The 21,430-nt window shown below is 44.4% G+C and overlaps 1 protein-coding gene across 1 annotated transcript in view; it reads left to right on the forward strand.

Moving 5' to 3' along the window:
- LOC120917032 (tetratricopeptide repeat protein 17-like) overlaps positions 1 to 21,430 on the forward strand; it is a 79,640-nt gene that overhangs the window by 11,289 nt on the left and 46,921 nt on the right. The window contains 7 exon segments of the mRNA XM_040328020.1: positions 782 to 893; positions 3,849 to 3,980; positions 9,005 to 9,114; positions 11,917 to 12,082; positions 12,264 to 12,403; positions 13,385 to 13,545; positions 16,285 to 16,397. Of these exon segments, the coding sequence (XP_040183954.1) occupies positions 782 to 893; positions 3,849 to 3,980; positions 9,005 to 9,114; positions 11,917 to 12,082; positions 12,264 to 12,403; positions 13,385 to 13,545; positions 16,285 to 16,397 (934 nt within the window).

Genomic DNA, 21,430 nt, shown 5'->3' on the forward strand with positions numbered 1-21,430 from the left:
GTCGCAGTCACGATAAAAATCGCTGATCGCCGCCATTACTAGTGTAAAAAAAAAAAGTATTAATAAAAATGACATAACTATCCCCTATTTTGTAGACGCTATAACTTTTGCGCAAACCAATCAATATACGCTTATTGTGGATTTATTTATTTATTGGGGGGGGGGGGATAATTATAGCAAAAAAAATTGCTTTTTTTTTTTTTTTTTTTTTTAATTGTCGCTCCTATTTTTGTTTTTAGCGCAAAAAATTAAAACCGCAGAGGTGATCAAATACCACCAAAATAAAGCTCTATTTGTGGGGGTGGGGGGGAAAGGATGTAAATTTTGTTTGGGAGCCACGTTGCACGACCACGCAATAGTTGGTTAAAGCAACGCAGTGCCGAATCGCAAAAAGTGACCTGGTCTTTGGCCAGCCAAATGGTCCGGGGCTGAAGTGGGTGGTAATGTCCTCCTGTGGTAGCTCCAGCATCAATCGCCATGTAGGAGAGGGTGTGCTTAGCTTAGAAGACTCCTGAATTTCCTATGACATTATTTGGCTCGGTCTGGAAACCAAGAAGTAACTGAAGATGTGAAAAACAAGAAAATAAAATATACCTTCTTGTCTATTTACTAATGCTAGCAGCATGGGGATTAAAATATGTTGATTGAGTTAAGTTCCGCTTTAAAATTTGATACACGATACCATTTTATCTTATTGGTTGTCGGCAAAATGATTTTCTGTATAGATATCCTGAGAATTTATGAGAACTGATAATAATCACTTTGTGTTTTTTATTTGCAGCCCAGAAGATTATGTGGATGTACATAGTCATTTACCTCCCGATCTGGATCAACCAGATTGCACCAGTATCACAGAGCTTCCATTCAGCATCCACGCCTTTCAGCACCTGAGGGTATGCACATTTGTTGTAGATCTCTCCTGAACGTCTGACGAAACGTGTAGATCGTTCCTGAACGTCTGACGAAACGTGTAGATCGTTCCTGAACGTCTGACGAAACGTGTAGATCGTTCCTAAACGTCTGACGAAACGTGTAGATCGTTCCTAAACGTCTGACGAAACGTGTAGATCGTTCCTAAACGTCTGACGAAACGTGTAGATCGTTCCTAAACGTCTGACGAAACGTGTAGATCGTTCCTAAACGTCTGACGAAACGTGTAGATCGTTCCTAAACGTCTGACGAAACGTGTAGATCGTTCCTAAACGTCTGACGAAACGTGTAGATCGTTCCTAAACGTCTGACGAAACGTGTAGATCGTTCCTAAACGTCTGACGAAACGTGTAGATCGTTCCTAAACGTCTGACGAAACGTGTAGATCGTTCCTAAACGTCTGACGAAACGTGCACATCTTATTTGTGGTTCAAATAATCATTAAAAGAGTAGTATGGGGTTTAAATAAAGGGGGGAGGGACACTTTATACTCTCCTCGGTAGATGCAGCATTGATCCAATGCACCTGTCCCCTGCCAGCTCTGCTGTGAGAACTGAGCGATCAAAGACAGCTGATCAGTCAGTGCTCCCCTCCTAGCAGTGACTGTCAGTCTTTGGCCCTCTGCTCTGCCCCTCCAGCGGTCATTAAAGAATCGGGCTGTAGAGGGAACGGGAGGGGCTGACCCAACCTCTCTGCAGCTCGATGGAGGCGGAGTCTGCTTCCGGTTCAGACACCTTTTGTGGCTCCTGACATGAATCCCTTCACACTGACCATACGTAAATATGCGGCCCCACTAGACTAGGCTTTTTTTTCCCCATAGAGCCACATAGTTGCGTATCTCCCTTTATGTGCTGGAAGCACGCCAGCACAGTATATACCACCTGTAGTTGTCACGATATGTAGAGTTTCAACCACTTAAGGACCGCTTCCTGCAGATATACGTCGGCAGAATGGCAAGGCTGGGCACAGGCATGTACAGGTACGTACTCTTTAAGTGCCCGGTCGCGCGCCCACGACGTGGTCCGAAGCTCCGCGGGACCCGATCGCCGCTGGAGTCCCGCGATCGGTCCCCGGAGCTGAAGAACGGGGAGAGCCGCGTGTAAACACACCTTCCCCGTTCTTCACTGTGGCGCTGTCATTGATCGTGTGTTCCCTGCTATAGGGAAACGCGATCAATGACGTCACATGTCCAGCCCCGCCCCCCCTACAGTTAGAAACACAGATGAGGTCACACTTAACCCCTTCAGCGCCCCCTTGTGGTTAACTCCCAAACTGCAATTGTCATTTTTACAATAAACAATGCATTTTTTGCTGTGAAAATTACAATGGTCCCAAAAATGTGTCAAAATTGTCCGATATGTCCGCCATAATGTCAGTCACGAAACAAAATCGCTGATCGCCGCCATTAGTAGTAAAAAAAATTTTTTTTTATAAAAATGCAATAAAACTATCCCCTATTTTGTAAACGCTATACATTTTGCGCAAACCAATCGATAAGCGCTTATTGCCATTTTTTTTTTTTTTTTTACCAAAAATATGTAGAAGAATACGTATCGGCCTAAACTGAGGACATTTTTTTTAATATATATTTTTGGGGGATATTTATTATAGCAAAAAGTAAAAAATATTGATTTTTTTTTTTTTTTCAAAATTGTCGCTCTATTTTTGTTTATAGCGCAAAAAATAAAAACCGCAGAGGTGATCAAATACCACCAAAAGAAAGTTCTATTTGTGGGGGAAAAAAGGACGCCAATTTTGTTTGGGAGCCACGTCGCACGACCGCGCAATTGTCAGTTAAAGCGATGCAGTGCCGAATCGCAAAAACGATTAAGACACTTAAGGTCCGGGTCTTAAGTGGTTAATAACGCATGTCAAATTTGCAAAATTGTGCTTGGGCGTTTAGATTAGTTTTAGCCTTGGGCGTGAAGGGGTTAAAGTTTGGATCTTTCCAGAGCCTGGAACAGCTGAAAATGGAACACAGGAGTGCAGAATGACGTGCACCCCTGTGATCCGTAGAGTAAAGGCCAGAACGGCTTTGGCAATCTTTCTCTTTTTAATGACACCCCAAATGCTGTTGGATGCATTTTGGGGCAAACCCCCGTTCTGAAAAAAACACGCTCCACGCCCAAAAGAAAGGTTCTAGAGCAGTGACGGTGAACCTTGGCACCCCAGATGTTTTGGAACTACATTTCCCATGATGCCCAACTACACTGCACAGTGCATGAGCATCATGGGAAATGTAGTTCCAAGACATCTTCTGGGGCGACGAGGTTCTCCATCGCTGTTCTAGAGCCTTTTGGGTGCGTGTAGCGTGTTCCAAGCCTATTTGCAGTAAAAAAAAAGTAAGTTTCCGCTTTGCAAAGTGTGAATGGGTCTTGAGATGCCAGGGCCGATCCTAGGCAGGGTGCGTGGGGTGCTCCGCACCCAGGCGTCGCAGAGGTGGGGGCGCCGAAGCTCCAAAGTGCTCCCCTCCCTCCTCCTTGTCTGTGTCCATGGGTGGAGCGCATGTAGCGGGTTCTGATTACTAGGCTCCACTAACAATCATACCTTGTACTCCCAGAAATGCTCTCCGAGTGCCACCCTCCTAGTAACCAAAGATGCCACGTATGCCCCGCCCCCCCTGTAATGTGCTTCTGCTCCCAGCGCGCCTGAGCTACGGGGGGTTGTGGTGGTGGTGTTGGGTGGTGGTGGTGGTGTTGGGTGGTGGTGGTGGTTGTTGGGTGGTTGTTGGGTGGTTGGTGGTTGTTGGTTGGTGGTGGTGGTTGTTGGTTGGTGGTGGTGGTGGTTGTTGGTTGGTGGTGGTGATTGTTGGTTGGTGGTGGTGGTGGTTGTTGTTGTTGGGGGCGGTGGTTGGTTGGTTGGTTGTGGTTGTCGTTTGTTATATGGACGTCTCATTAATCCATGCTGACTCTTTTTAGGGCATTCAAGAAAGGAAGAACCTTTCATCGCCTTTACTACCTAAAGAGGATCCTATATTGAGTTCTCTCTCCCAGAAGTTGGGAAGAAATGTGGACGATGTCGGTCATAGAATATATGAAGCACTTGTGAAGGTAAGGCTGCACTTTGCTTGCTTATCCATAGAAAAGAATAGGCGGCCGGACGTGTACACAAAGTTACTGAACAAGATGTGGAACTACAATGTGTAGGCCGGCCTTTCTCAAAGTGTTTTTTTTTTTTTTTTTTTTTTTTTACACCTGGAGGAGACCTTGACATGTTATTTTCAGGTCTTTGGTAACCTTTCATTAAATTATATTTACAGCTTGCAGTACGTAATGTGATTAAATTGTGGAACATTGTAAAAATGAAACAAATGTTGCATCCTTCTGCTCTGTTAAACTAGATTTTTTTATTTATTTTTTTATGTGTAGCAACCTTGAAATTAAGCAGTAAACCCAAAAGCAAACCTGTATTATACTGTAGGTAATGGGTGTGCCTGGGCACACCCTAATCACCCAGTGCAGTGCCGACTCCCCCTGCTTCCTGATAAAGATATTTGCCAGCACACCATGGAACGACATAAATGGCGTCCAAACGGATAATTTATTGCATGATCACAACATGAGGAGAGTGCAACGTTTCGGAGATGCACAGGACCCCTTAGTCAGGCACTTTCACCCCTTAAAGCGGGGGTTCACCCAAAAAGAAACAAATTAATTGCATCTAGCAGATACAGCATATTAAGGACAATATATTTCGGCATTTTTTTTTTTTTTTCTTGGTACATACCTTTATATCCTGATGTTGTCCAGGGCTTCCGGGTTCCGATGACTGCGGGACTGGGCATTCCTATCCTTCCGTACGATGATTGACGTCTTGTGAAACAGGTGACCTGTCGCACAACGCTCGTCACCAGGCGTCGGGAAAGAGCCGAGCTGCGAGTCGGCACTATACGGCGCCTGCGCAGTCAGCTCAACATGGCGGGCGCAGGCGCCGTATAGTGCCGACTCTTAGCTCGGGTATTTTCGGAAATCTGGTGACGCGCGTTGTGCGACAGGTCACCTGTTTCACAAGCCGTCAATCTTCGAACGGAAGGATAGGAACGCCCAGTCCCGCAGTCATCGGAACCCTAAGGCTGGGATAGCAACGCCCAGTCCCGGAGTCATCAGAACGCGGAAGCCCTGGACAAAATCCGGATATAAAGGTAAGTACAGAGCAAAAAAAAAAAAAAAACCTGCCGAAATGAAATGTACTTACTATTGTACTTTTTAATGTAAAAAAATCGTTTTTAGGGTGAACCTCCACTTTAAGAAGATGATTGCAACGGGTCAGAAATCCATGCTACTTTTTGGAATCCAAGAAGGGTTCCTTTCGTAAGCAGAATAGGAACTGGACACCAAAGAGCTCCAGTTCTGAAAGCAAGGCCTCTTCACAATGAAGGGCAACCCCTACTTGTGCAGAAAGGGCACATCTATTGGCCTTCAGGGTTGTCTGGATCAGGCAGTCAGACTGGGTTACAATCAGGAGTTCTTCTGCTTTTCACCTCTGTGCATTTATGCCTTTTAGGTTATCTACAGAGCCATAAAAAAATTGGTAATTTTCTTTGCAGCTCTGAAAAGGCTGCTGTCCAGGGGTCTACACACCTGTGCCAGATATGAAGGAGAGGGACTTCCTGGTGTCAGTGGCTGGGGACTTCCTGGTGTCAGTGGCTGGGGACTTCCTGGTGTCAGTGGCTGGGGACTTCCTGGTGTCAGTGGCTGGGGACTTCCTGGTGTCAGTGGCTGGGGACTTCCTGGTGTCAGTGGCTGGGGACTTCCTGATGTCAGTGGCTATCAGGAATGACTACTACATATCTCCATCCACCTCGCCGGTGGCTTCTGGTGTTCTCAGTAGGTGATCGCCACTTCTAGTTTGTGTCGTTTCCTGGGCTATTCAGCAGCAGCCTTCAGTTCAAGTTTTGAAAGCCTGCTACCTTGTCTTCTCTTAAAGTGTAAGTAAACCCCCCTATTGTTTTCAGCCAAGGAAGCTGCCATCTTTGCCTCTATTTAATCTACAACTGCCATGATGCTGCACATGTGATCAGTGATGACACCAGCCATTGGATGGTTTGACAGTTTGGTTGAGAGCACAACCAATGGGAGTGTTACCTTTCCGGAATGTGCCAGAAATGAAACAGTTTTTTGAAACTGGTAAATGGATGGGTTTACTTCTACTTTAATAAGAAAAAATATACTGCGCTCGTTTGAAAATCAAAAGTGGAAAAAGCTGCAACCAAAAAGTGTTATACTACACCAAACAATTTGTAAACAGAGAGAAAAGTCGCACTAATATAGCATAATTGGTGCTTTGTGCTGAAAACAGCAGACCCCAAGAAAAGGCAACAAATGATAATAACTTAAAAGTGAATATACTGGTCAGTAATTATATCAAAGGTGATACATTTATATAAAAAATACATGAACAATGAACAGTGGCAAATGATTCGTCATCCAATGTAGAGTCCACCATAAAGGAAAGAAAGTTCATAATAAATAGTTTCCCAAGTGAAAAGGTCAACAAAGCATCCCTGGAAAAAGGTGATGAGAAAGGCACTTCCACCAAGATCACACACTGCCTCTTACCGAATTTGAATGATCTCTAAATTATAGGAGATCGGATACAGCATGAAACGATGATATCTTAGAGAGGATTATCCAGCTCGAGATGATCAGAAGGTGGATGGTCTCAATCGATATGCCATATTGATACAAAAAAGTCACTGGCGCTCAATGGGAAATAACTAATATCCCATGAAATACTTGAAACCCTCGTATGGGCTGAGAACAGTCCGTGCTGCAGAGATCCGGATACCCTGAAGTACCACAAATACACAAATACACCAAAAAGGAAAACTCTGCGCTCCTGAAAGTTCACCAATTATAAATCCACTTAATGTTTGTGAAGAAAAAAACATACATTAACACTTTAATTTTCGGAAGATCCAGTCCTTTATATGGTTAAAAAAGGGAAAGTTTCCACAATGTACACAATATAATAAAAAAAAGTATAAAAAAAAACTTTCCAAATGTCTGCATCAGACCAGCACCCTCTTCAGACTTCAAATGGTTAAAGCTTGCGGTTTTAGTTTGTGGGCTGTCTAGCAAGACATCATTAGTGCAAATGGTGAGCACAGTACATTACCCAGCCAGATGTAAACATCGATCGAATGTCCTTCTCCTGGCTGATGTAACAATGTCCGGGATACTAGGCTCTCTCCTATGCGGGTCTGGAAGCTTCACAGACCCGATAAATGTGACTGCTGGAGACACAGGGTGGATCAGCCTATCAGAAAGGACGCTCTCCCTGGGTGAACATGCAAGCGTCCCACGTCTGAGACACTGTTTCAGTAAACCAGCTGTACTGCAGGGAGAAGTTTAGGCGCCCTCCAGTGGGCAAAAAGCAGTGTGCGCTTGTTGAAAAATCAACAGCGTTGCATGGCGATTAAAAAAATCGGATATAAAAGTTCTTATGCATGAATAGGATCTTCCATCATAAAAGGGGGATATTAAGAGGGGTCCTAGACGACGCGTTTCGCCCTTACAAGAGCTTTGTCACAGTGCACCCCCCCCCCCCTTGTCTGAATTTCTCACTTCCTGTTTCTCCTCAGTAAGCTTGCTCCCATCGTCCGAGCCATTTTGTCTGGGGGTTAGTCAGCGTGCTCGCCCCCTCCCTTCTGACTACATCCCTGCGGGGAGACGCTGTGAACGAAGCCTGGAACGGAGCTTCTAACCAGCACAAACTGTGGTGCGGCACTGGAACCAAATGGCTGACTGCTAATCTTGCTTCAGGTCTCTGACACAAAGACAAACGCTGCATTATCCTCAGGCGCCCCTACAACTGGATTTTGCTGCAACATCCATCTGGAGTTTTTTAGGTGGACCCAATCAGGCCATCCATTGCCGTCTATGGAGGTGCGAATGTCAACAGACATCCAAAGCCATTCAAAAGGGAATTCAACCTAGCAAGCAGGAACTCGGAAGACAAACAGGCTAAGGATTATCCATTTTTTCCATCTGGTGTGGAAGAACCTAGCTGGGGAACGGAGGCTTTCAGATTCAGTGCTACATGAGATTTATTATTTGGTGTTCGGTAAGCAGAATATTTACTTGAGGTGGAGGTGCTTCAATCAGCTGTCATACACTCATTGTGGATTTTCTTTCCAACACAACTCGGTGCTTACATGAAGATTTGTTACGTTTAACCATCTTTTAGCTGACCACAGCTATATGGACTAGATATATTTCTGTGCACTATTTCACTTTGTAATTTTAGCACTTAAGCACTTTTTTTTCTTGTGGTTTGTACAATGTTTGTCATTTAATGTTGGTAATGATTTACACACACACACTATATTAGCAGCGCAGCATTAGTCTTTTTTACATTCTATATCATTTGTTCATCTAACATTTTTTTTGCTGCAGCAGCCACACACATAATTTATTTTGACATCACGTCATTATTAATTATATTCATAGACCTGCGCTGTATTCCTCACATATATTGCGCTTTGAATTATGTGCTTGCATTTACCTAAATGATAATGACACTGTGCTGTGTTGCCAACTTACTTGCCTTTTTAGAATTAAAATGTAGTTGAGTCCCATCTTCTCCATCCAGTGTGCTTGCCACAGCCCGGCGTGACATGGCTCCCCGCCTCAGCGCGCTGACTACAGAAGTCAACACGCTGAGGTGGGGAGGCGTGTCACGCTGTGCTCTGGCAAGCACACTGGGTGGAGCAAGATGGCCGCCGCTCCGGAGCTATGCTGAAGCCGGGGACTTTCCTAGGCTCCGGAGCGCTCCTCGGATCGCGGGGTGTGCCGATCCGAACGGGGTGACCTGTTCGGATCATGGATCGGTGACGATCCGTTGCACCCCTAGTTATTCCTGAGGGGACTTTCTGACGTGTTTTTTTTTTTTTTTTTTTTATTGGCCAGTGTCCTTTCACCCGAATGTGGCAGCGTTAACCCAAGTGCTCATGAATTTTAAAGAGCCCTTTGTCCTGTGATGTATACCTCCCAACTAAACAACTTTAGAAATAACCAAAACTCAGTTTTTCGTATTACTGGCGTTTAACTGAACAGAGCTGTTTGTTTTGCAGAATACAACTTCCTGGGTGCTGTATAACATGGCATCATTCTATTGGAGAATAAAGAATGAGCCTCATCACGTGGTGGAATGTGCCATGCGAGCTTTGCACTTTTCTTCTAGGTGAGGTGTTCATTTCCAATTTTTTTATTCCTGTAATAGTTATCTTTGAGTCTTTCAAAATATCTTGCTGTTCTGACACAGATTATAACTTTCCAGTTTATCAAAACCATTTCTTCAGCTCAATATGATTTAACTCCTACCGCTACAAATGCAGTTCACAAATGTTGATGGTGTTTTTCATTCAACTTTCAGAGGTTTAAAAAAAAAAAAAAATTCTCTTTGACAAGAGAGTATAGCCAAGACCATTGGTGACTAAAAGTACACAGCGTCACATTTATTAAAAGTTAAATACCGTATTTATCGGGCTATTGCGCGCTCCGGCATATAGCGCGCACCCCTAATGTGGACGCGCAATTCCTGTAAGAAAAAAAACATTTTAGTACTTAGTTTTGGTGTCTTGCGCGGCGTCCATCGGCGGCCTCGTCGGGTCCGTCTGCGGCTTCGGTGGTGTCCTCCTCGTCGGGTCCGTCTGCGGCTTCGGTGATGTCCTCCCGGCTTCTCCCGCGCTGTTACCCGTCGAATCGCCGCTTCCCGCGCTCAGGTTGAATGCCTGCGCCGACATATACCAAGTGCAGTGCACTTGGCTACATTCGGCCAGGCTCGGCTTCGCTCACGCTCTGTGACGTTTATGCGTGAGCACGAGCGAAGCCGAGCCTGGCCGAATGTAGCCGAGTGTACTGCACTTGGTATATGTCGGCGCAGGCATTCAAACTGAGCGCAGGTATCGGAGTATATCGCGCACCCACGATTTTCCCCTTATTTTAAGGGGAAAAAAGTGCGCGGTATACGCCGATTAAATACGGTACATTCGCATTATTCCAAGAAGCTTCAGCATGTAATGGTAAAAGTTTCAAACCAACAAGATGGCCGCAGTTCATTCTGATTTTTTTCGGCATTAAAAGATGTCGTCAGGGGCATTGCCAGAAACAGTCAATGCGCGTTTTTATACTAGGAAAGTGGAAGAGCAACTTCCTATTCAACTAGTTGCACTCGAAATACCAGCTTTGACACGCACGTCCAGATCCAAAAAATTACACGGAAGTTATGGACTGGAAATTATGCGACGCAGTGCGAAGCAGCAAACCCGCGACCATATATACATAAAAGTAATATAAATACGTATCCAAAAGGACCACAATTGATGGATGGTAACATTTTAATACAAAATATTCTAAGTAAATAGAAATACAAAATCTATACCGGTATGTCTTTATATAATTGACACGTAATTAAATCAGTGCTATCTTGTGGTTTGAATGTAAATCACATAAATTCATAAAATCGATAAGAGACTAGGGTGATACCGATACTAGTATCGGGACCGATACCAAGCATTTGCCTGAGTACTTGTACTCGGGCAAATGCTCCCGATGCTTCACCCGATACCTGTACTGTCGGCGGTGATCAGTGCGTGGGGAAGTTACAAGCACCGATCACCGCTGACTGTCCCGTGTCCTCCTCCAGCCCCCCTCCGTTTTGCTGCAGTCTGTCTCCCTCCCTCCCTGTCCCCTGCCTTGTTTCTCTCTCCCGCCGTGTATCCCTCCGTGTATCTCTCCCCTTTTGTACTCCTCCACCCCCTGGAATTGTCAGGATGGAGAGCGGGGTAGGAGCCGGTAAATCCGGCTTCTTACTGCTCCAAATGGACAGAGTCAGTGACCACTGACTCTGTCTATTCACATAACTGAAACATTGTAACCTGTGTTTACAATGTTTCAGTTTATGAATGAAGAGAAGACGCTGTCTTCTCTCCTTTCATTTTCATTGCAGCTGATGCTGCTGAGAAAGGGACTGGGGAACATGTGTCCCTAGTCCCTTTCCCTGTCTCAAAGGGGAGATGTCGGAGGTCTGTTAAGACCCCTGATATCCCACCAAAGCCCCCCAACAGGTCTATAAAAATAAAGAATAAAAAAACAAAAGAATAAAAAAAATTATTGTAGAAAAAAAAAAAAATTAAATAAACACACTAACACGGTACCCCCCCCCCCCCCCCCCCCCCTTAAAAAAAAAGAAAGCATTATAAATTAAAAAAAAATGTAAAAAATTAAACAAATTGTTAAAGATAAAAAAAAATACTGACACATGTGCCACTGTCCCACGAGATTAAAAAAAAGTATCGGTATTCGGTATCGGCGAGTACTTTGAAAAAAAAGTATTGGTACTTGTACTCGGTCTTAAAAAAGTGGTATCGGGACAACCCTATAAGAGACCATGATTAAAAAGTTCAATATAAACGTATAAGATGTATAAATAATTCACCAGTAATTCAAAGGAGGAAAATAGCTGCACAAAGGACTGTAAAATCTAATGGTTATTAATGAAAAATTGTAGGTCCCATTCTATATTAAGACCAAAGGGAACATATGTTTTCAATGTATATATCCACCAAGTCTCTAAACCATTTCCCTGCTCACATGGTTAGCCCGCTAACTGGGGATACATTTATCTATACCGATGAATAGAGTGCCTTTAGGGCTTTAATTGTGACATAAAGCATAATGCTTACAGACACTGTGTTTGGGAAATCCCTTTTGTATATTAGCAATGTGTTCATTCAGCCTGGTCTGTAATCTACAGACAGTACGGCCCACATATTTTAGGACCAAAAAGGACGATATTCTTTTAGGAAATTAAGAGTTTTTGCTCATGCAAGAAGTGTGGAGTTTGTAATGTGTAATATACCTCCTTCCTAATTGTACTTCTAAATCCTATAATATGAACTCCTTAATTTTCACCTGACAGTGCCCATGCGGCCTACAGTATACCCCTAGCATTCTGTTAAAGTGGTCTGTCTTCTCTTTGCAGACATAATAAGGACATTGCACTACTGAACATGGCGAATGTTTTGCACCGTGCACATTACTCGGCTGATGCTGCTATCCTTGTACACACGGCACTTGATGTATCTCCTGGGCTTGATGTGTCCACGGACTCCCTGGTCAGCCACTACACTCTTGGGAACATATATGCAGTAAGTGTAATGGGGATGAATCTGTCTTTGATTGATATGGTATTCTGTGTCACCACTAGGAATGTAAAGATGCACGTTTGCTATGTGAATGTGACCTTTTTATTCATCCAAATGTTTGTAGTAGTTCTGAACCAATGAAGTATGTACCCAAATGCTTTCTTTTCTGCTTGTGGTGTTGTAGATGTTGGGGGAATATAATCACTCAGTCCTGTGCTATGACCGTGTACTGGAATCGCGACCTTTCTTCCACGAGGCCGATAAAAGGAGGAAGGCTGTTTTGTGCCAACAAAAACTGGAGCAAAAGTTGGAGGCCCAACATAGGTGAGTGTCTGCTTTCTGCTGAGGTTCATCTAAACCAGCGGTTTCTAAACAAAAGGCTAGTTTAATGTTCTTTAGACTTTAGGGGCGCTAAACTAGTGGTAGTGGGAGTAGAGGGCGTCCTGGCGCCCAGTGGGAGTAGAAGGCGTCCTGGCGCCCAGTGGGAGTAGAAGGCGTCCTGGCGCCCAGTGGGAGTAGAAAATGCCCCATTGTTGGTGTCGGTAGATGGAATAGTATCCCAAGGATTGGATAAAAGCAAGCAAAGGGCCCCAGTTTGGAGACCGCTCCCTAAAACCCAAGCCAAAGTTTAAAAGTGTCCATTAGATCCCCGTAACAGTATTTGTCACAGTATGTGAAGAGCAATACAGCTGAGTAAGCTAGAGACATCTGTGGGTGTCTGTAGCATTAAAGGGTAACTAAACCATAAGGCAGTGTTCACACCGTCCCCGCATGCGGCACACAGCAGGGGTCCGGTGCGTGCTGGTTCAACGGTTCAGGTCCGAATTCTGGGCTGAAATCGAACCTAAAATGCACGAAAAAAGCACATGTTTTTCCGACACACCGCACCGGACCAGCTGCAGAGATATTTGAATCGGCTCCATAGAGAGCCAGTCACATTTTCCTGCTATGCGAATTGAATGCGGAGAAACGCGCATTAAATTCGCCTAGGGATGAACCTGGCCTAAAGGGGCTAGGCAAGAGGAGAAGAAAGTGGAAGAAGGAAAGACAGTAGGGTGTTATTGAATAGACAAATTGAGAGCGGGTCCATTGTTTATCAGATATGGGGAAGGTTGGGTGGTAGGGAAGAATATAGTCCCCATCTGCTTTTAAGGTAGGTCTGTCTACTGGATACATTATTGGTATTTGTGTGTGCTTTTTTTTTTTTTTTTTTTTTATAGCATATCCAGCTTGGCCACTTCTCTAGGCTAACCCAAAGCTATTTGTTTTCAACACTGAACTGGTCATCCCTTGCTCTGTTCCTAGGTCTCTGCAGAGGACTCTGAATGAACTGAAGGAATATCAGAAGCAGCACGACCATTACCTGAGACAGCAGGAGGTTCTGGAGAAGCATAAACTGATCCAGGAGGAGCAGATCCTTAGAAACATCATCCATGAGACGCAGATGGCCAAAGAGGCTCAGCTAGGTAATTCCAGAATGTCTGATTGTGTTGTAGAGCAGACATTGCAACCAATGCTCAGAGCAGAACGTAACGGTGCGATGAATGGCTTTATGAACAATGGTGTTTATTCAGCACTTTGGCACTAATACAATATATCCCTTTGTCCCTAAATTTGCTTAGCAAGTCGGGAAGGTACGCCTTTAAGTGCGTTTGAACAAGGCCACATGTTTCACGTCCAGTCTAACAAGCTTGGTTATGAAGAACAAAGCTAGTGGCAGTAGTTCTTCATGAAATGGAACTCTTATCAAGTGAAATAGTTTAGAGCAGACCTAGTGCCAGACATAGTTTTCATGTTAAGCCAAAACTCTTTTCTTGTTCATTTGGGGACACTGGAAATCTTAAACCTGTACTGCTTCCGAAAGCCGGACTTGGGGAAGGGGAACGAAGACTTTTGTGAGTGCCTTTCTGGCAATTTTGAAACCAGCCTTTCCCAAGTTTTGTTCTCTGCCCCCTCTTGGCTTTTTCATATCTCAAACTCCCTGGAGTTTTCTCAGCACCTGGCTGATCTCCTCCATTGTGGATTCTTGTATCAAGCAGTCATTGCCTCAATCTTCCCCCTTTTTTTTGTAACAAACCTATTTCTCAAAAAGGATATCGGGGAACTGGAGAAAGTACAGAGAAGGGCAACCAAACTGCTGCATTGCAAACTAGTGACAGCATGTCCCAGTTCATTATAACGTTCAGAATACTGGCTAGCTTGGGAGAACAGCCAAAAAAATGTCCAGGAGAAACGACAGTTCACATAGAGGTGAACTGTCGTTTCTCCTGGACTTTTTTGGGCTGTTCTCCCAAGTTATCCACAGACTTTTTATTTATACTGCGTCTCCTACTCTCCCCCTGTGGCTGAGCCTCTGCCCCTGTATGCCTCTGGTACCCTGGACGGGGCCCTGCTACCAATTTATATATGTGGGAACCCTTTTGGTATCCTCACTTCTAATTGGATTGGAGTTTGTTCGTGTCCCACCCGGGTTGCCAGTTTGAGCTGGCTATCAATTTCTGGTATCAGATAACCCCTGAGGAAGCCTATGTTTGGGCGAAATATATCGGGTAATACCATTCTAATCTGACCAGCTACCTACCTCTATTGGGATCTCCAGCAACCCTAAAAAACTATCATGTTTGTTGTGCTACATGTGACTTTAAAAATATCATCTTTTGTATGTCATGTGATGTAGTAATTCTCGTGATTTTTCTTTTTTAATAAATTATTAAAATTTAAAGTATTATAATCTTCATTATTCAGCACCGTTACAGTCCCATTGTTCTCCGTTGTTTTTTTATTTTTTAAACTGATAAGAGGCATGGAGGAGCTCAGCTATGAGGAAAGATTAGCCAAACTAAATCTATTCTCTTAAGAAGAGGAGATTAAGGGGGGATATGTACCGTATTTATCGGGGTATTGCGCGCTCCGGCGTATAGCGCGCACCCCTAATGTGGACCCGCAATTCCTGTAAAAAAAAAAAAAAAACATTTTAGTACTTACAGTTTTGGTGTCTTGCGCGGCGGCCTCGTCGGGTCCGTCTGCGGCTTCCGTGGTGTCCTCCCGGCTTCTCCCGCGCTGTCTCCCTGTCGAATCGCCGCTCCCTGTGCTCAGTTTGAATGCCTGCGCCGACATATACCGAGTGTAGTACACTCCGCTACATCCGGCCAGGCTCGGCTTCGCTCGTGCTCACGCTTTGTGACGTTTATGCGTGAGCACGAGCGAAGCCGAGCCTGGCCGAATGTAGCCGAGTGTACTACACTCGGTATATGTCGGCGCGGGTATCGGCGTATATCGCGCACCCACGATTTTCCCCTTATTTTAAGGGGAAAAAAGTGCGCGGTATACGCCGATAAATACGGTACATATGAACATGTACAAATATATAAGGGGTCCATATAGTGAACTTGGTGTTTTGAGTTATTCACTTTACAGTCACCACAAAGGACAAGGGGGGCGCTCTTTACGTCTGGAGGAAAAGAGATTTCATCTTTAAATACGGAAAGGTTTCTTCACAGTAAGAGCTGTGGAATAGACTCCCTCCAGAGGTAGTTCTGGCCAGCTCAGTAGATTGCCTTAAAGGCCTGGATTCTTTCCTAAATTTACATAATATAATTGAGTACTAATATTTATAGGTAAAGTTGATCCAGGGAATATCTGATTTCCTCTTGGGGGGGGGTTTATCAGGAAGGATTTTTTTTCCCCTGCTGTAGCAAATTGGATCATGCTCTGTTGTGTTTTTTTTTTTTTGCCTTCCTCTGGATCAACTGTGTGTATAAGATTGTGTAAATGGGATTGTATGGTTTTGTTTTTTTTTGGTTGAACTGGATGGACTTGTGTTTTTTTCAAACAGAGTAACTATATAATTATACTTTTTCCCCCTACCACTGCTGAGTTCCCATCGTATCAAGCCGCTTGCCATGGGGCACTCGTGCAGGCTCACTCCTACACTGGCATTGTGCGTCCATAGACATGCAGTGCACAGATCGCCCCCAACGCGGTTTGCCACCTCATCCCTTTTAAACCCAAACACATATGAATTACACAGGTTCTGAGACCAATTTAAAGCAGATAAGGCACCTTAATCAGCCACAGAGCCACACCAAGTTAATAAACCGTTCTGAATATTTTTATGAGCTTTGTTTTCAGTTGTTTTTCTTTATTGTATTACGCCATGGCTACTGGTATATTTTCATTTTTCCTTTTTTTTTTTTTTATCACAGGGAACCATCAGATTTGTCAGATGAGCAGTCAGAAGCACAGTCTGCATTGCCCCTGGGATCTGCCTGTGCGCTATCACCGGGGAGACATCTTTGAAAATGTGGAACATGTTTTGGTAAGAATGGGATTGGATCAAACTTGGTACCGTTTTTAGTGCAGTGTCTTGTCTGTATTTCTCTACACACTGTTATTGATTACTCTCGTCTAGAGCAGTGTTTCTCAACTCCAGTCCTCAAGGCGCCCCAACAGGTCATGTTTTCAGGCTTTCCATTATTTTGCACAGGTGATTTGATCAGTTTCACTGCCTTGGTAATTACCACAGCCATTTCATCTGAGGGAAATCCTGAAAACATGACCTGTTGGGGCGCCTCGAGGACTGGAGTTGAGAAACGCTGGTCTAGAGCAAGGATCTCCATACTGCGGCCCAAGGGCCGGATGTGGCCCTTTGCTAGTCTTTATCCAGCCCTTGGGGCACTATTCCTCCCACGGACACCAATGATGGGATAATATTCCTCCTACTGATAGGGACACTACTCCTCCTATTGACCAGCAACCCTGAGGCCATATTTATTCTCACTCATGCCGAGCCCGTGACATGTTCTGCCCCTGCTGGCCACAATCCACCCCTCTTAAAGTCTGGAGGACAATAAACTGGCCCTTTTGAAAAGTTTGAAGACCCCTGATCTAGAGGGATGTGTAAAGACACAGGTCTGCAAAAAAAAAAAAAAACTCACATTTCAACGATCAAGTTAAAACCAACATGGGAGGTGAACAATTTTGAATGGACAATACGCGGAGTATGAAGTACAAGTTTTCTAGTATTCAGATCCGCTGGCCAGCGAGGAGAAGTTTCGTCACTTGGACTTGTATAGCAGTGAATACATTGAGAGCAAGCTTACCTGGGGCCTACCCAGCTCCTTCTTAGTGGTACTGTAGCGGTCACCACCGTTTACGACCTTCCATCAACTACGACAGCTCATCTGACACACAGACAAACCAGCAGGCATCCCATTTCCCAGAATAACGAGACTTGCTCCGTGTTCTCTGGTTTCAAATGTAAGACAACTTTAATGGTTCACTCTCAGATTTTATACAGTTTTCAAGGCACAGGAACAATCAAACTCTCCACCCACACCCTGGGTGGCTTCAATACACCTTCAGATGGCTAATTGCTAAACATTCTAGACATCTCGGCGCCGGGCTATAATTATCATGACCTAATCGCTGCACATTCCTTCATTAACAGAACTCAAACAAAACACCATCACACAATGATCTCTTCTCAATCCACATCCCTAGACAGACGTTCTGTCTCCGCATACAGCTTGGCAGAAAGGTATTCACACCTCTGAGCATCAATAGGCTTTAAGCAGTGTTATCACACAATGAAAGGTCTTCCAGACGCCTGACTCAATTAACAACTCACTAGCCAGGGCTAATCATAGAAATGAGTCACTATTGACTGGTTGGGTCACAATTAACCAACAACTTGCAATCTCTCAAGATCCTGCAATATGATGTCCCCTGTCCTGTAATTTGGGATATAATTTCTCAGTCACCCTATGGCCCTATCGGACATAAGGTGACCCTAGACATAAGACTCCTTGGTGAGTACAGGAGTACCCCTCATCCTTACAAAGTCTCTGTTTGTCCCGGGTCATTCCGTTACAGGTACATAAAGAGAAAATGGCAGTTTTTTAATTCCATGGGCCAGTAAAGTGTGCGGATCCCATCCCTGTGTTTCCAAAGCCAGCAGCACACTACACCTATAAAAGCCAGCACTATAGTTGAAGTGTTTTATGCAGCACTGTGCAGTAAAGAGAACACAGATATGGGGAGACAAAACAACTGATCATTGGCTGAACAAAGTAGGCTTTACTCCTCAGCCTTCTCCAAAGTGCTAGGGCTAACCTTTAAGAATAGGGTATAGGTTTTGGAGAGAGGGTGAATTTGGCAATCTGGTTGTAAATCGGAACAACCTTGGCTAAACAAAGGTGGAGGCCAGCGACATTACCTATCAGTAATGTACAGTACGCCAATATCTTTACCCTGGCAGTGCCACCCCTCCCATTATGTAACTGCATCCAACACTTGCCTCAAGAAGGGTGAATGCATACAAGCTATCGCACCTTTACGTTGTGGACTGTGGTTAACCCTTTCCTTATGCAGGACACCAAAGGTCAGGGGTGCCCAACCTTTTGACGGGCGAGGGCCACTGAAGCGACTTGGTAACCGGTCGCAGGCCACAATGAATGGAGCGGGCACTCTACTCTATTGGCACTCCAATTCGATCTTCCCAGATGGAAGGGGAGGGATCCCCCTTCTGTTTTTATTTTGTGGATGGAATTAGAGGTAGGTGTGTGTAAACAACCACAAGTCTGTTTACATCTGTGGCTCAATAGAGGTGAACGAAGGGTCCGATTGGGTCAGACCGATCGTGTCAAAGGGGCCTAAGGCTGCGTTCACACTGATGTGCTGCGATATACCCACACCGAGGGTGCTTTCCTGCGATTAGCTATAGACTTCTGTCATGTCCTGCAGGTGTGGTGCACTTTCTGAAGTGTAATAACAGAAGTCTATGGCTCAGTGCAGGTAACCCGCAGGTTACATAGTTACATATAGTTAGTCAGGTTGAAAAAAGACACAAGTCCATCCAGTTCAACCACAAAAAATAAAAAAACACAGTAAAATCCTATACACCCAACTCCATACCCACAGTTGATCCAGAGTAAGGCAAAAAACCCCAGCAGAGCATGATCCAATTTGCTACAGCAGGGCAAACAATTCCTTCCTGATCCCCCGAGAGGCAATCGGATTTACCCTGGATCAACTTTACCTACAAATCTTAGTACTCAGTTATATTCTGTACATTTAGGAAAGAATCCAGAGCTTTCTTAAAGCAATCTACTGAGCTGGCCAGAACCACCTCTGGAGGGAGTCTGTTCCACATTTTCACAGCTCTTACTGTGAAAAAACCTTTCCGTATTTGGAGATGAAATCTCTTTTCCTCTAGACGTAAAGAGTGCCCCCTTGTCCTCTGTGTTGACCGTAAAGTGAATAACTCAACACCAAGTTCACTGTATGGACCTCTTATATATTTGTACATGGTGATCATATCCCCCCTTATTCTCCTCTTCTCAGGAAAGAATAAATTTAGTTCTTCTAATCTTTCCTCATTGCTGATTTAGTAACATATTTCATGTTGCACCCTAAATATGTTACAAAAGGTGAACTTATTCTTCAACGATAATTTTGATTACTGTGATTTAAACTATTTTTAACAGCTTAAAGTGGAACTAAACTAACCAAAAGGATGGAGTTCTGACACTTGAACACATTCTATGCATTAAGGTAAAAAAAACCTTCTCTGTTGCAGGATACCCCCAGCCACCCATTTTTCATTCTTACCTGAGCCCGGTCCAGCGACCTGCACGAAAGCGGCGGCTCTCGCCACTGTCTCCCTCCTCAAACAAATGCTGTGATGAGGGGGCGGGGCCGAGTTACCCAGTATGTGTCAATAGACTCAGGCAGGGCAGCTCAGGAGCGTCTTTTCCATTGGGGCACGCGTCGAAGATGAGGGTCTTGGAAGGCGGAGGGCACCCCAGAAAAGGAGGCTCGGGCCTTCTCTGTGCAAATCCATTGCACAGAATAGGAACTACGTTTTCTGTGATTCATTGGGAAGGCACAACGTGATGGTGTATGTGGGTGGAGCTCAGGAGTTTGGCAGAGCACAGCTGGCAGTCGGTGGCTATGAACTGGTCATGACTGCGTACTGTGGGGGTTGTATCTGCCCGCAGAAGGAATCGGGATGTGTGCTACAACAAGGAGGAGATGCGACTGGAAGCAGTTTTTTCATAGGGAGAGTAAAGTGGCACAGCCTGAAACGACTGGGACATCGTGGGAGTCCACAACCACCGCGGCCTCGCTGCGGCGGGTGGCAGAGAGCCAGGCAAGTGGGCGGCATGATAGAGCTGGACGGACGAGAGAGCAGAGAGACTACCTAGTTTCTCCCCACCCACCCTGCATCACTGCAGTTCTGCCCTCACTGCAGCCGCAGGCAGCAGAGAGATGACATCATCTCTCACTGCCCGCCCTCTCTCTGGGAACCAGCCAATGCGCATGTGCTGAAAAGCTGGGGAGAGAAGTCTGTTTCTCTGCTGTCACTGTTGCCTGCCACCAAATTTCCTTTGCGGTTAAAAAGTGACAAGCTCCGTCTGGTATTTTTTGGTGGCAGGCAACAGTGGAAAGCTTCAGCTGGTGGCAGGATAGTGACATTCCGCATCTGGTGGCAAGCGACAATCCGCATCTGGTGGCAGGTGACACTCGGGGCTCCCACTGATTCTGCATTAAGGCGAGTTGAACCATTTCATTTTAGATTATCAGGTAATTTAAATAATGCTGACGTTTTGGGGTAGGTGGCGCTGCTGATCTGATGAAGGGCTATCTATCTTTGAATGATATGCAAGTATATAGGCAAATACTGAATGTTGGGTTCCTTCCTTTGGTTTAGCTTAAATATATAGCCACCATTAGGATGTGAGGTCCCCCTTTTTATTGATTGGCAGTGTGTTTCCACTCTCAATTGATGAATGGTTCCTGTGTATCCGCCAAGGACATTTAAAAATGTTTGAGAAAGAGGCTCAAATTAAATATAAAGAAACGATACGTTAGAGAAAGGGATATTAGTTGATGTCCCCTGGACCCAGTGTGATATTGGTAGGTAATATCAATTGTATTTGGACTGGGAAATTTTCAATAATCCAATGTGCAAGCTTCTGTTGGTAATTAGTTCAATAAAAAACATATATAATGAATTCTGTAAGTTGGCAGAAAAAATCTATATATATAAAGATGCCCCCAAGTGAAAAACTCTTATTCCGTGATAAACGCTAGTTATCTGTATCATATATGAAGTGTGTATCCAATATCAATGTTCAATCCAACAGGAAAAACAGAAAAAAAGAAAAAAAGGGGGAAAAAAGAAAAAATAGCAAAAAATGTAAAAAATCCTTTGCAATGCAAGCTATTATAGCTTCAAACTGTGCCCACTTAAAGTGCTATGTGCTGCTCAAAATTGAGTAATAGTAAATGTGTCCTCAAATAAAAATAATACAAGTTGAAAAAGGCAAAAAATGATATGAAGAAAAA

Source organism: Rana temporaria, chromosome 11, assembly GCF_905171775.1.
Source record: "Rana temporaria chromosome 11, aRanTem1.1, whole genome shotgun sequence".
In the NCBI taxonomy this organism is placed as follows: Eukaryota; Metazoa; Chordata; class Amphibia; order Anura; family Ranidae; genus Rana; species Rana temporaria.